General features: G+C 50.9%; 1 protein-coding gene across 1 annotated transcript in view; it reads right to left on the bottom strand.

Annotated features, from left to right (window-relative positions):
* Positions 1-14,850, bottom strand: part of LOC114070762 (parathyroid hormone/parathyroid hormone-related peptide receptor-like) — a gene marked incomplete at its 3' end in the record, with an annotated part of 63,220 nt that overhangs the window by 15,925 nt on the left and 32,445 nt on the right. Inside the window, exon 2 of the mRNA XM_027908330.1 lies at positions 6,519-6,624. Within this exon, the coding sequence (XP_027764131.1) occupies positions 6,519-6,624 (106 nt within the window). The remainder of the gene's footprint in view (positions 1-6,518; positions 6,625-14,850) is intronic.

Raw genomic sequence — 14,850 nt, 5'->3', positions numbered from 1 at the left:
GGCAGAAAGGAGCAGTGGGGGGGAATTATAGAGGGGGTGTGTCCTCCTCCTGATGGAAAACTGAGGCCTTGGGAAGAACTGAATATGAAATGATTTATTTTTGGGGCACTTTGAGCCCCAAAATCCCCTCCAAAAGCTGAGGGTTGAAGGTTCTGAGTGGGAAACAGGGTGCAATCCGTGATGGGACTCCTCTGGAATGGGGATGATTTGGGAAGCACTAGAAATATTTAAAAAAAAAATGATCTCTGCTGCCTCTCACACCATCTGAAATATTCCTGGGTCTCTCTATGATCCCAGATTTCAGCCAAATTTGGAGGAGGATGGTTTTAAGCTGCAAGAGGCTTGATCCTGATTTAAGAGTACAAGGATTACATTTTTCCAGGGAGGCACTGGAATGGATTTCCCATCCCAGAGAAGCTGTGGCTGCCCCTGGATCCCTGGAGTTGTCCAAGGGCAGGTTGGAGCAACCTGTGCTGGTGGAAGGTGTCCCTGCCCATGGCAGGGGGTGGGATGAAATCATCTTTAATGTCCCTTCCAACCCAGGGCCACTCTGATAAAACAGGAAGGAAAAATACCATATATTCCATGGGTATGGAGCTGGAATCCAAACAAGACATTTCTTTCTGTTTGTTTGCCCAAGTATTTCCTCCAAACCTTCTTTTTTTTCCCCCCCTTAGTTTATAAAAATATTAACAGCATTAACAACTTGGCTTCTCTCTGCTGTTTCCCTTTTCTCCCAAACATTTCTCCAAAGGGATCCAAACTGAATCCCAAGAAGAAATCTGAACAGCTTCAGAAAAACCCTAAAAATAGCCCCAAGCCAACAATTTTCCCCCGATGGCTCCACTTCAAAATAAATAGAAAATCAATTTTTACAAGCTTTTTTTAATAAGTTGTCACAGGGAGGGAGAAAAAAAAAAACAATCCACCACCTGCAAGCAGAGCATTTTTGGCACATTAAAAACAAACCAGTCACTCCTGAGACCCCAGAAACAATATTTGAAGCCCAAATAGCCAGAAAGGATCCAATTAATTATAAATTGCTCTTGAAAAGCTGTTGAAATTAGATTTTTGGGGGGGGGAGGGAGGGTGTGAAAAATAGTTGGAGGGTTAAAATGTGCTGTTTGGATGCAGGTGGGAATGTTCAGGACACGAAGTCACCTGTTCAGGGCAGTCCTAAAAATGGGTTTAGGGAGGTCTGGGGTGTTCAGGACGATCCTCATTGTAGGTTTAGGTAGGTTTGGGGTGTTCAGAGCAGTCCTAAATCTGGGTTTAGGGAGGTCTGGGGTTGTTGTCTGATTGTTCAGGACAATCCTGAGTCCACTGGATGATTTGCCTCCCTAAATTCCTGAGGCACCTGAGGCTTCTCAGCCTCTGAGGAGATGCTGGATGATCAGGGGGTGGACACAGAACCCCTGGAGAGAAAAGCAGGAGCAGATCATGGGGTTCTGCAAGCCCAGGGAGAGCCTGGGACTGGCTCTAGGTCCTTTAGGGACAATGGAGCCAGACTGAGATGCTCATTTTTGGGTAAATACACACAAATCTCCACCTAAAAATAACGCCTTTGCCTCGCAAATAAGCTCATTTATGAAAAACCCCAAGCCAGTCTGAGGCAAAAACTGCAACACCTCCAGCTCAGAGCAGGGACTGGGCCTGTGTAAAAAAAAAAAATAAATAAAAAAATCCCTCTCTCTTCCCCCACAAAATGTCCCATCTCCTTTTCCAAACCAGGGAGAGACAAGCTTTTAATTCATGGGTGTAAAAAAAAAACACCAAAAAAAAACCCAACAACAACAAAACCCAACAAACCCAAGCTCCCCCCACCTCCCCCTCAGGTCTTGCTGGTTTAGGGCTGGGACTTTCACTTCATCCCCTTCCAGCTGCAGCTTTGGGGTGGCATCAGCCTGCCCACACCCTGGCTGAAATGCAATATTTGCCTACAGAGAGGAGGCATTTTCGGGTTTCCTGTGCTTTCCAAAAGGCTTGAGTCTGGAGGCTAAATTTAAGGGAGAAAAAAAGGTTGGGGTGGGGGGGAGAGAAAAGAAGGAAAGCGAATGCTGGTGGAGGGAGGAGGCTGGGACACTCCTGGGGGCAAAGAATCCGTGGGATCCCTCCCAGAGGGAGAAGAGGAAGCACAACCTCCACTGAACTACCATAAAGCTACAAGTTCACGCTTTTTGAGAGGGGAAAAAAAAAAAGAAAAAAAAAAAAAGGAATGTGGGGTTTTTACACGTAAAAAGTGGGTCATTATTGCTGAAAAAAATTTGGATTTTATGATTTTTTTAAAATTTTTTTTTTTTTTACCTTTTTCTTTGCTGGGACTTTCCTTTGTGCTATGAACCCCTGCCATGTTCCCACTACCTAGAAATTCTCAGCTCAATCTACTGTTCCCCCTCGTGTTCTTTAGTCCCTGATTCAAGACTTAGACATGTCTAATTCAATTAAATAAATAAATTCCGTTAGATCAATAAATTCCATTAGATCAATAAATTCCATTAGATCAGTAAATTCAATTAGATTAATGAATTCAATTAGGTGATGAAATCACAGGTGATTTCCCTCCCCTGAACAAGATATTGCTGAGCTGTGGCAGCAAACATTTGAATACTGTCACATTCCAGGACATTTCCAATGGAAATTAAACCTACAAAAGCCACTGAACGTTCCTTCCAACCTCTGGAATTCTCCTTCCATCGATCCCCTCCCTCTGGTCTCTCTTTCCTTTTGTCTCCACTATCCAGTTCAAATTTGAGGGCCATTTCTCATTTTCCCTTTGGCCCCAAGGTGGGGCCAGGAGGGGCCAAACTCGGGAGGGAGAAGAACAAAACCCCCCCATCAGCCACCTGGAAAGGAAAAGGACAATTCCAAGGCCTTCCTGCTTCCAGAGGGTGGTGGAATGTGACTCGAGGTCCTGGGAAGAGCTCTTGGATGCTCATGTGAGATCACATTTCCCACTCCAAGAGTCACTTTTGGGCTGTGTCTCCCTCCCAAATCCAGGTCTGTGCTGGAAGGATGACACAAAGAATCCCTCTCCTTAAAAAAAAAAAAAAAAAAATCTCATTTCCCCTCTTAGTTCCATTTACATCCTGGGATTGCCCAGTAAATCCACCTGGGACGGAGCTGCAAGGGGAGAGAGGGAACAGCAGATTCCAAAAATCAAGGTGCTGATCCAGGCTTCCTGTCATCCCCTAAGACTCCTGGAGAGCTCTGAAATCTGCATTTTCCCCCTTGTTAAAATGGCAGTGAAATGAATATTGAAGGGAGAAGGAAGCTGGAGAAATCCATGAATCCCTGACAAATCAATGGCCTGATATGGAGGTGTCCCAAATCCCCCCCTCTGCTTCCAAAACCACCCAGCAGGGACATGGAGTAGATAAATCACCGACTGCACCTGCAGCCACAGCCAGGCAGAGGCAGGACCCATTCCAGGTGGGAATTCCTGGATCAAGGGCAAGGATTAAGCACTAAGTGGGCACACACAGCCCCTGATGTGGAGTGGGAGCAAGGAGAGAAGGCAATGGTAGATCAATCAGCTGGGATTTTCCAGAGCTCAGCAGGTACTGCTTGACCTGGCACCGACACCTTCCCTTCCTGGCCCTGCCCCTTTCCTGGGGTGTCTCCCTGGGTTTTGTGACAAAGCAGATCAGGGAGCTGATCCAGCTGGAGAACAAAGCTCCTCCAAAAAGGTTCTTCCCCAGGGCAATCCACTCTGCCAAGCCTCGGGTGCTAAAGGGGATCCAAAACAGCAAAGGGGTTGGTGACAACAGAGCTGGGCTCTGGGATGGTTTGTGGTGGTGGAGCCACATCCCTGGAGGTGTCCAGGGAATGACTGGACTGGGGGGACAAGGTGGGGGTGGGACACAGGGTGGACTGGATGGGCTGGGAGGGCTTTTCCAACCTCAATAATCCAGTGATTCCATGAGTGTTGTTCCCCAGAAGGCTCCTTGGAGAACCAGATCTGTCTGCACAAGGGCACCCCCCCAATTCCTCATGGCTTAGGGAGCATCCCTGGTACCCACAGCCATGGATTCACCTCCCAAATTCCTCTTCTCACTCCACCCACAAGCTGGAGCACTGCAGGTTCAGGGATGTGTGAAAGTGCTCCACCTGCTGCAGAGTTGGCTCCAGTATCTGGTGCAAAGCAGCTCCAAACCAGCTGTGGGGTCAAAGGCTCCTTTCCTGTGACCCTTGTGGTCAGGAGTTTCCCTGCAGGGACGTCACTCCCAAAGCCACTCCTTGCTGAGCCGGGTCAGGGAATTTAAGCCCTCAGGACCTCCCCAAAGCTGCTGCTTCCTCGTCCTGGCCTTTTTCCTTCCTTGGAATGACAAACCAAGTGGAGATCTGGGCCCAGGGGACAACTGGAAACCACCCCCAGGACTGACATTGCTGCAGGTCACAACCACTCTGCCCCCAGCATCTCCAGTGTGAAGATGATGTTGCCCTTCCCAGGCTTTTTTTTTTTCTTGAGGTCTGGATTGAGGGAAGAGGGAAAGGGATGAGCTCCTCCATCTGACAGCCCCAGCTGTCCTTGGGTGATCAGCAGAACAGGCACCAGGCCCCAGTTTCTGCACCATCCAAGGAGGAAAGGACTGGACAAGCCACTTTGCTCGTGCCCAGGGGCATCTGTGACCTAAAAATGTGGGAATGGCGGCTCTTCTGCAGAGTGGGAAGAACTTTTCTAAACCAAAAATCCTTCTGCTGTGCCCACAAACTCCTCAGACCATCCCAGAGAACGTCTGGCAACTCCCTGGCCTTGTCTGTGAAGCGGCAGCAGGAATTTCTGGGGTGTTCCAGCCTGAGGGAGGGTTCCCTGGGGAAGGTTCAATCAGAAACCATTCTGCCTTGGGGATCTTGCAGATTAATTTGATCTAATTACCTACTTCAACGCTTATAAGTTTTTGTGCCATCATCTTCCTGCCGAGAGTGATGACATCAGGGTGACTGCTCCTCTGGGATGGAGAGTTTGGGTCTGGGCAGGGATTTGCTGCAGAGGATGGACCCTGAGCCCGAGGTTTAATCAAACCCCTGCCACTGGATCCTTTGCTCTCCCTGGGAAAGAGCCCAAAATCTGGCTGTCAGTCACGTCCAGCTCCCCATCCCTCCCCTGACAGTTCGGGAGGGCTCAACACTAAGTGCAGGGAGGAGTTGGAGCAGCTGGTGTCCCTCTGATGTCCCCAGCCCCCAGGGTGGGCAGGTGGGCCGGGGACAACAGCAGGAAATGCCTCTGCGCGCGCGCTTTTAATGAGGTGTTAATTGGGCAGCGGCTGAGCGGGACAAAGCGGCGGAGGAGGATGTGGCTTGAGGTTTTGGCTGCTGGGAAGCGGGAGGCTTGGAATCCGATGAAAGTTGGGATTTTGGGGCCCCTTCGCTGCCGTGTCCTAAGGCAGAGGGACACCAGGTCGGGCAGGCAATTCAGGGATGGATTTGGGGGATTCTGGTTTGTCCCCTCGTCTCGGGAAACGGAGGGAGAGGGGCCAGGAGCCCACCCAGGACCGGCTGCGTGGGGTGGGGTGGCCCAGCTGAGCCCCGGTGCCACTCATTAACACAGCCAGGCTGATGAGAGGAGCCCACGGGGGGGTGATTAAGTGGGGCTGCCCACATGAGAGAGCTGCTCCTGCCTCCTCCCCAGCCCCGCAGCTGCGAGCGCTTCCACTGCCCAAAATAGAAAGGGAGGGGGAGAAAGAGGCTGAGCTGAGCTTGGACCCTTCTGAGAGGAACAGAGACCGAGTTTGGCAGAGGGAAATGGAGAAGGGCTGTCCGGGGGAGGCTTTTCTGTACCCCTGGGGGCTCCTTGTGAAGGATCTTTGGAATTTGGAGTCCAGAGGAGGCCCCGGAGCTGCTCCCAGGGCTGGATCCCTCTGCTCTGGAGCCAGGCTGGGACAGCTGGGGGGGTTCACCTGGAGAAGAGAAGGATCCAGGGAGACCTGAGAGCCCCTGGCAGGGCCTAAAGGGGCTCCAGGAGAGCTGGAGAGGGACTGGGGACAAGGCATGGAGGGACAGGACACAGGGGATGGCTTGAACTGAAAGAGGATCAATTTAGATGGGATATTGGGAAGGAATTCCTGGCTGGGAGGGTGGGGAGGGACTGGAATGGATTTCCCAGAGAAGCTGTGGCTGCCCCTGGATCCCTGGAAGTGTCCAAGGCCAGGTTGGAGCACCCTGGGCTAGTGGAAGGTGGGACTGGATGATCCTCAAGGTCCCTTCCCACCCAAACCACTCCAGGATTCCCCAATCTTGCCAGAGCTGATGGTGCTGTTCCCTCCCATGCATTGCTTGGGCTTTGGGTACAAATCCCACGACTTCTGCACCCTCCCGACCCTTTGGCATTTGGAATTCTGTTGCAGAAGAACAAGTCTGTGACAGCTTTGCTTCCCAGCACCTTGTGCTGAAGGATCTTCCCCAAACCCAATATTTTGGGGTTCTTCAGCTCCTGAGCTCCACATGGAGCTGAGGGAAGGGCTGGAATGGGCACGGAGAGGCCCAAACATGGAATTCTGGGGTGCTCTGGGGACACTCACCGTGCACCTTGGGCACCTTGGCTTTCAGGTGGCGCTCACACTTGGCCTTGGCTTTCAGCAGGAGGAAGATCTGCTCCTCCTTGGTGATGACATCGTCAGCATCCACCTGCAGGGAGGGGGGAGAGAGGGGTCAGAGCTCAGCAGGACACAATTAATACCTTGGCCTGAGGGCAAAACGTCCTCTGCACCCACAGCTTCCTCACCAGCCCTGCCCCCCTGGCTCCCAATTTCCCCTGCAATGGGTTTCCCAAGCGACACTTCCCACAGGACACCACGTGGAATCATCCACATCCCTGGCAAAGGGGCAGCTGCTCCCATCACACACACACACACAGAAGGAGCAACTTCAGAGCTGAGTGCCCCAGTTCCTGGGGATTTCCCATTTCCTGGGAAAAAAAGATCCCAGGAAATGATACTGGACCAGGAATTTCAACCTGCCATCATCATCATCATCATCATCATCCCAGTGCAAATTCCACCTCCTCCTGGAGACCTTCAGGCTCTGTAGAATTCCTTCCTCCATCCAAGAACACAGAGGGGGCTGTGAGGTCACGCCATCCCAAAAAACTCAGGGAAAAGCTCATCCTGAGAAGATTTGATTGCTCCTCCTCTGAGGTCTCCCAGAACAAGGAGAAGGGAGGCAGGGATGGTGTTTCCCCCCCCCTCGCTGATAAACAGTGACACTCAACCCTCAAAGGCCATCAATGACACGGCCTTGCTTCCTGAAGCTGGAATGTTCCTGTCAGGAATGGCTGGCCCTGGGAAATCTGGGATGCAGCCACGGGAAAAGCTGCTTCTGGGAGCGCTTTGGTTGTTCCAGAGCTTTGCTCTCCTGAGATCTTCTGCTGGAATGTTCTGCTGGGGACCCTCTGGGGTCCTAAACTTGTGTGTCCTGCTCACACATCCAGGCCCTGGGAAGGACTTTTCCCCCAGCTCAGTTTGGCAGGAGCAGGTGGGAATTCCACTGGACGCATCCCAGGGATTCTGGGACGATTGGGCTTTTTGTTCTTTCCTGCTTTTCTTCCCCCCTCAAAAAAAAACCCCTGAGGAGCCACCTGGGAGGGCTCCTGGTGAGGAAGCAGCCTGAGATAATGGAGGGATTTGGTAAATTGGGATAAATTGGGCTCAGCTCCAGCTTCACAGCTCTCCCATTCCCTGTTGGACATTTAAAAACCCACCCAAAACAACTCCAAGTTCTCTCCTCCCCCCCCCCCAAAAAAAAAAAAAACCCCAAAAACTAGTTTGAATGGGAAAAGTATATTTAAGGCAGGTCTTTTCTTGGACAAAGAGGCTGAAACAGGGATTTAAACACATATATAAGTAAACCCAGAGATTTTTAATACATCCTGCCACTGGAAAACACCCATTCCCAAGAGATTTGTTCAGGAAAGTTAATCAGTGGGGAATAACTGGCATTAAATACCCAGGGCTGAATAACTCCCTCCTGTCCCAACCCTCTTTTCCAGCCCCTGCTGAGGAATTTCAGTGCATCAGCCTGGCTGAGTGACCCCCAGGGACTGAAAATTGGGAATCATAACCAGGCTGAGTGACCCCCAGGGACTGAAAATTGGGAATCACAACCAGGCTGAGTGACCCCCAGGGACTGAAAATTGGGAATTACAAAGTTTTCCAGCTGCTGGAGAAATTTTAAGTGTTCAGTACCACATTTTCCCCATTTTTCCTCTGGTTTTCAGGCCAATCTGCCCCAGCTCACCTTTCCCCCTTAGCTGTCAGAGGTTAAGAGGAATCCCCAGGATTATTTTTCCTTGGGACACGGAGCCTTCACCACCTGAGACAAGTTTGGCTCTGGCTTGGCAGAGCCTTGGCTTGGACAAACAAACAATCTCACCACCTGATCCCTCAGCTGAAGCCATTAGCACTGCTGTGTGCCAGCTTTTTAGACAATTTAATTCATTATTAAATTAGCAAATCCATCAGCAGCTGTTAGAAACTGCAGCCTGGATGCAAAATTCCTGGATGCAGGAATGCTTTAAACTGCTGATGGCCAAAAACTGGAAGGTACCAACCACTTGTGGTGTCTTTCTCCCTAAACTGGGGATGGTCTAGAGCAGAAAATTGACCAAAAAAGCCTATTTTCACACATATATCCATGAATTTTCTATTTTTCTAAGGCACAGAAACCTCGTGCTCTGCTGAGAATCCAAGAAAACCCCATTTCAGTTCAGAGTTTGGTCCAATTTAACACCTTCAGCACCACCCACTCTGTGGGTCCTGCTGTCCAGGACCATAAAAAGGAGATAAATGGTGCTCAAAGTGCTTCACCCGAGTGAAAACCGCACCCAAAACCTCCCCAAGATCTGCACATTCAACACTCCACTCATCTTTTCGCAGGGTCTGTGAGCCCCCACGTCCCAACCCAAAATCTCTTACCCTGCAGACAACAAAAAAGACTAAAACCAGGTGTTTTACCAACATAATTCCTGCCCTGGTGACCAGCTGGGAACACCCAGGATGAGATTTGCCAACCTGAGCTGTTCACTCCTCTCCTAATCCCTGAGGATTTAACTGCACAGAGCAGCTGGAATTCACTCCATCCCCAACCACCACCTGAAATCAATTAATCAATTGGATCAACTGGGCAGTTTGTGGGGTTTTTTTTTCCTCCAGCCCTTTTTTTTTTTGCCTTAATTGGCCACCCTTGGAGCCCTGAGAGGATCTGGGGAGTTTTGGGGCAGTTTTTGCTGCCAGGAGCGAGAGAAGTCTCAGAGGGAGCTCAGAACTGGTGTCCCACCCAGGGACATCTCCCCGAGCCAGGGTTTGGGGGGAAGGGGTTGAGGTTAAAATCCCAGCAGGATTTTAATCCCTCTAAAAGCACTGCTGGCAAATCCCTTCAGATGGGACTTCCCTCGGTTTCTTCTGCAGAAATTCCCGCCCTGAGTTCCTTGGAATCCAATTATCCCAGGGCTGAATTTCCCTCGGGGGTGTTCAGGTGAATTCAGGACAGTTTGGCCTCTCCTCTTGCCTTCCCAGACCTTCCAGGTGCAGCTGGAAGGGTTGGAAACTCCTCCCTGGGCTCCCCAGCTTTGGGATCAAACCCCATCTGCTCCTCTCTCCTGGTGTTCATCCCTCCTCAGCTTCCCTGGTCCTTTTTCTGCCAGAAGAATAAAATTCCTGGTGGGGAGGAGGTGTAGGAATGTTGTTTTTTTTTATCCCTCTCCTCGCTCAGAGAAAGCAGAAACAGCCAAGCAGGGCAGGGGGACACAACAACATTATCCAGAGGCTGATAAATCACTTTTGGTTCATTTTTTTTCTCCCCTTTCCCCTCATTTTTTCCCCCCTTTTTCCTTTCCTGTGACCCCCCAGGAGGCTGAGGGGTGGGATGATGATGTTCTCTGGTATTTCCATGTCACTGGCTGATGGTCCAGGCACTGAAGCCAACCCCAGATCTCCCAGGGGAGGTCCCATTTTCGGAGCTAACACTGTCCTTTCTGTGAGCTTGCCCTGGCAGCTGCTCCAAGAGCTGCTCCCAGAGCTGCTCCAGGCAAACTGGATTCCTTGGGAGAGCATCAGGGGGGCACTGGAAATTCCAAGGCAAGGGAAAGGCTGGTGATCACCTTCTTGGAGAGCAGGAATCGCTGCTGGGAAGTGGGAAGAGGGTGCAGGAAGGAGGGGGCTCAGGAGAGGAAAAAAGAAATATGAAAATTTCACAAATCTAGAAAATGGTTTGGGTTGGAAGGGACATTAAAGATCACCCAGTGCCACCCCCTGCCATGGGCAGGGACACCTTCCACCAGCCCAGGTTGCTCCAGCCTGGCCTTGGACACTGCCAGGACTGCTGAAATGTCTGATTGAAACACCAAACCAAGCAATTTAAGGTCACAAACCAAGTTCCTGTTCTGCACCAGACTCTGCAGTTGAGCACCAGGGGCAGAAATTGGAGCTTCGTTCCAGCCCTGCTGATGGAACAGCCCCTGCCTGAACCCTGTAAGGGCTGGGATGGGTCTGAATTAAGAGATTAATCTAATCAAGAACCTAAAGGGGTCCTAAAAGCAGGCTGGAGGGGACTTTCCACGAGGACATCAAGTGATAGGACGGGGGGGGATGGCTCTGAGCTGCTGGGGGGTGACTTGGATGGGAGATTGGGAAGAAATTCTTCCCTGGGAGGGTGGGGAGGGACTGGGATGGATTTCCCAGAGAAACTGTGGCTGCCCCTGGATCCCTGGGAGTGTCCAAGGCCAGGTTGGAGCAACCTGGCAGAGCTGGCCCCGTCGGGAGCTCCTGGAGATGTGGAATTGCTCCGAGGGCAGGAGAAGATCCAGGGTGGAGGTGGTTGGGAGCACGAGGCACTGCATGAGGTTGGTCAGCAGTGAGGTGGCAGCGTGGGATGGTGCAGGATGGAGATCCCTGAGCCCTGTTTTTTAGGGATGGAGTTGCCTTCCTTCAGCTGAGGGGTTGTTGGGGGATGGGTATTCAGGTGGTCTCTGTTTTCCTGCACTCCTGCAAGGGATGGTTTGGGCAAGCCCTGCCTCTCCTGACCCTCCCTGCTGGTCCCCTCAGGTCCAGATGGACCCTGGCAAGGGATGGAAGGAGCAGGGATTTGTTCTGTGCTGGCCTGGACGGGATGTACCCTGGGCAGTGCCTGTTCTGGAGCACAGCAGGGTCTGTCCAACCTCCACTCCTCTGGGATTAACTGTGCCCTGGACAGGACAAAGCCAGGTTTGCTTGGGATCTGCATCCTTTGCTTTTTCATTTTTTTGGCCTGTGCAGCCACTCAGGGTTCCCTGGCAGGTGAAAACCCGAGCTGGGCTCAGGAGGACACCCTGACCCCACCACTTGATCTGCAGGCTGGAATTTCCCCACCAAACACATCCCTCATTCCCTAAAAGCTGCTCTGAACTTGTGTTGGGACTGGGGGGGACTTAGAACTCCATATTTCTGCCCTAAAGCCTCTCCCTCTTGGAGAGACAGAGCAGAGTAAATACAGATAAATAAATAATGTTTATTTCCCCTCTAATTTGGGCAGTGCTGGATTTTCTCAGTGCTCAAATAATCTGATTCCCTTCCTTAATTCACTGCTACCTCTGTGCTGGTTGCCTCTGTCTGCCTGCAGTGCCTTTGGCACGAAAACAGACAAAAAAACACCACCAAAAAAAGTCCTTTGGGGGCAGTTTGTTTTGGAAAGAGGAGCTGAAGAGGGGGGGGAGAGCAGGGAGTGAAACTCATCCTGCCCTCAGGGATTTCATTGAACTGAACAGACATTATTTCAACCAGAAAAAAAAAGGGGGAGAAAAAAAAAAAAAAAAAAAAGAGCTTGGAAACCTAATTCCTTTCAGGTTAATGCTGGAAAAGGTTTAAAAATAAATAAAGCTGAAGTGCCAGTTGGCCCAGCTGGAGATCCAGGAGTGAAGCCCTGCCAGGAGCTGCTCTCCAGAGCACCCAGCGTGTCCCTCACCCCACCATCCCTGCTGTCGGTGGGAATGGCCCTCAGGAGGTGCCTCATTCCTTTTAAAAACTGGGTTTACAACCCCAGGAGGGGGAAAGGAGGAGCCCCAAGATGAAGGAGAGGAGTTGAAGAAGAAGAGGGAAGAGCTGGTGGAGTGGAGGGGGAAGGAGGAGCTGGATGGATCCTGCTGAAGGAGGACCCTGGGGAAGCACTGAGAGGTCCCTGCACAAGCTGCTCTGCCTCCTGCCTGCTTTTCCCAGCTTTCCAGAGGGTAAATGCTCTTCCTGCTGCCCTCACACACGGATCTCCCGTGGAATCATGGAATCCTTCAGACTGGAAAACACCTTCGGGATCCTCAAGTCCGACCATCAACCCAACCCCGCCGTGTGGGCTTTTAATAAACCATGTCCTAAAGTGCCCCATCCACGAGTTTTTTGAGCCCTTCCAGGGATTGGGGCTCCAGCCCCTCCCTGGGCAGCTGTGCCAGGGCTGGACAGCCCTTTCCATGCGGGAATTTTCCCCTCATTTCCAACCTGAACCTCCCCTGGTGCCACTTGAGGCCGTTTCCTCTGGTTCTGCCGCTTCCTTTCCTCCCCCGGGGATGATCTAAGGAATTCTGCTGCAAGGCCTGGGAGATGCTCAGCAGGATCACCTGAGTGCAGCCCCTGAGGGCCTGGAATGTCTCAAGGAAAGCCTGTTTTGGTTGTGGGACAGGTGAACTTGGACTGAGCGACCCCAGGAATGCCTTTTCCTTCTTTCCTCACGGGAAAATCCAACTCCTTCCTTCCCCAAATCCCTCTCTAGGTCTCCTCTCCAGCTTCTCAAAGCTTTAGGCAGTGATTCATTTCTTATTTTTATTTTTTTTTTTTTTTAATTTTTTTTTAAAGCCTTTCTAGGAATTTGCAGGGATTTGGAGTTCAGCCTTTTCCTCACGTCCCCAGAACGATCCTCACACGAGCCAGATGTTTGCAGGTCACCGGGCCAAGGATGCAGCAGAGCTTCCTTAATGCTCCCTGACATGTATTCCCAGGGTTTCCTCCTCGGAAAAAACCAACAACAAGCACAGGAGAAACATCTCTATCGACTCATGAGGTCAGAGCTCTACGAAAAACAAGTACAGGAGGAAGATCTCAGTTAAATCAGGAGATCAGAGCTCTACAAAAAGAGTATTTTTTTTTTTTAACTTTAATTCCTCAGGGGGTTTAAAAAGCAGAATATTCCCAGTGGGAATGTGCTTGGGAGGATGATAGCATCAGCCTTTCTCCAGATTCCCAGAAATGGGATTTTCTTGCCTGTCTGAAACCAGGTCAATGCTATTAATGACAGATTCCCAGTGGAGTGTTGAATTGGAAGGGATTTAAGGCAGCAATGAAAGGAAATATCTATGAAACAACAGCTGCTATTAAGCAGCAAGAATTAATTACCAATTATTAAGCAGTGACTGTAACAAACCCCATTCTGGTGGTTTTGGTCCCTGAGTACCAATAATTAGAGCCCCACTGTCACACCTCGAGAGGCTTTGGCTGCTCAAAAATAGATATAATTCGACAAAAGACAGATTCACCCACAGAAGTAACGAGGTTTGTATCAATTTTCCAACCCCCACACATCCAAATATCTTTGTTTTGCTCTCAAATCAAGGCCAAGGAAGCTTTTCCTCCAGTGCTCGTGAACCAGTCATTAAAGGGATGGCTACAACATCGTTAAATTCCCGCCAGGCGCAGCTGGAGAGGGAAAAGCTGAATCTTCCCATTATTTGCCATGAAAGGGAGAGGAATCCCAGCTTTTCTGAGCGGGGGAAAATCAGATATTCCCAAAAAATCACGCTCTGTTTCCCTGGAAAGACACCAGGGATGGTCCTGGTGTCGGGCTCTGCCTCTCCAGCCTTGTCCAAAGGAGGAGCCAGAACTGGGATTTCAGGATGAAGATTTTGGAGTTTAAGGTTTCCCCCAACCCAAACCATTCTGGAATTCTGTGATCTAGGCACAGCTGACTCACTGGGCTTGGTTTCCCCTTCCAGTGGTGGCAGAGGGGGTGCTCTGCTCACAGCAGGGACGAGAAATCAGCTCCTGCAGCCCCAAATTTCAACCTCCCCTTTGGCAAATCCTCAGCCTTTCTGCTCAGAGGCTTCACTGAACTTCCAGGGCAGCTGCTCCATGTCAGGCTGGGATTGATTCCCCTTTTTTTCCCCCTTTATTCCTTTTTATAATTTTTCTGGGTTTCCCCCCCCCCCCCATTTTTTTATGGTGGTGGTTTTTTTCAGGGTTTTTTTTGGTGGGTTTTTGTTGTTAGTGTTTGTTTGGTTGGTTTTTTTTATAATTTCCCTGTTTTTTTCCTCCTCCCAAAGCATCAGCTGTTCACCTTGAAGAGGCTGCTGAGCCCTGGTTGAGGATCAGCTCCCTCAACCCCTGAATTTCGGGAGGGAGGCAAAGCCTTGGCATGGTTTTCCTGCTGCATCCCAGAGAGCTGGGACAGCACAAACCTCCAGGTCAGCCTGACCTGCTCCTTTCCCTCCCAGTGCCAGACACCCCGATGCATCCAGCCTCTGATTCCAGCAATTCCCTTCTCCAGAGGCACGTGGAGGTGGAGCAGAGCCGGCGCCCCCTCCTTCCCCCTCACCTGGAGAGGTCCAGCTGGAAGCAAAACTCATCCTTCCCATCCCTGATGTCCCTAAAGGAGCTCGGGGGATGCCCCTGAGATATTTCTGCAGCCCATGGTCAATCCCACTTCCCTCCCTGCTGCCCCATTTGGGATCTCCCCGTGCCAGGTCACGTCCCCTGGTGGGATTTGGAGTGTGGGGAGACGAGGAATGCTGTGCCAGGGCTGTGGGCCAGGCATGGATGCCACGTGTCCCTCTGCTCCACGTGCCAGCAGCCACAGCCCAGAGCTCAGAAACCTCCAAGAGCTCCCACTGGGAATGTCTGTCCC

Source organism: Empidonax traillii, unplaced genomic scaffold (genome assembly GCF_003031625.1).
Source record: "Empidonax traillii isolate 1590-97213 ecotype Southwest subspecies unplaced genomic scaffold, ASM303162v1 scaffold1681:size85899, whole genome shotgun sequence".
Lineage (NCBI taxonomy): Eukaryota > Metazoa > Chordata > Aves > Passeriformes > Tyrannidae > Empidonax > Empidonax traillii.
This window is presented reverse-complemented; position numbering and strand designations above follow the sequence as displayed.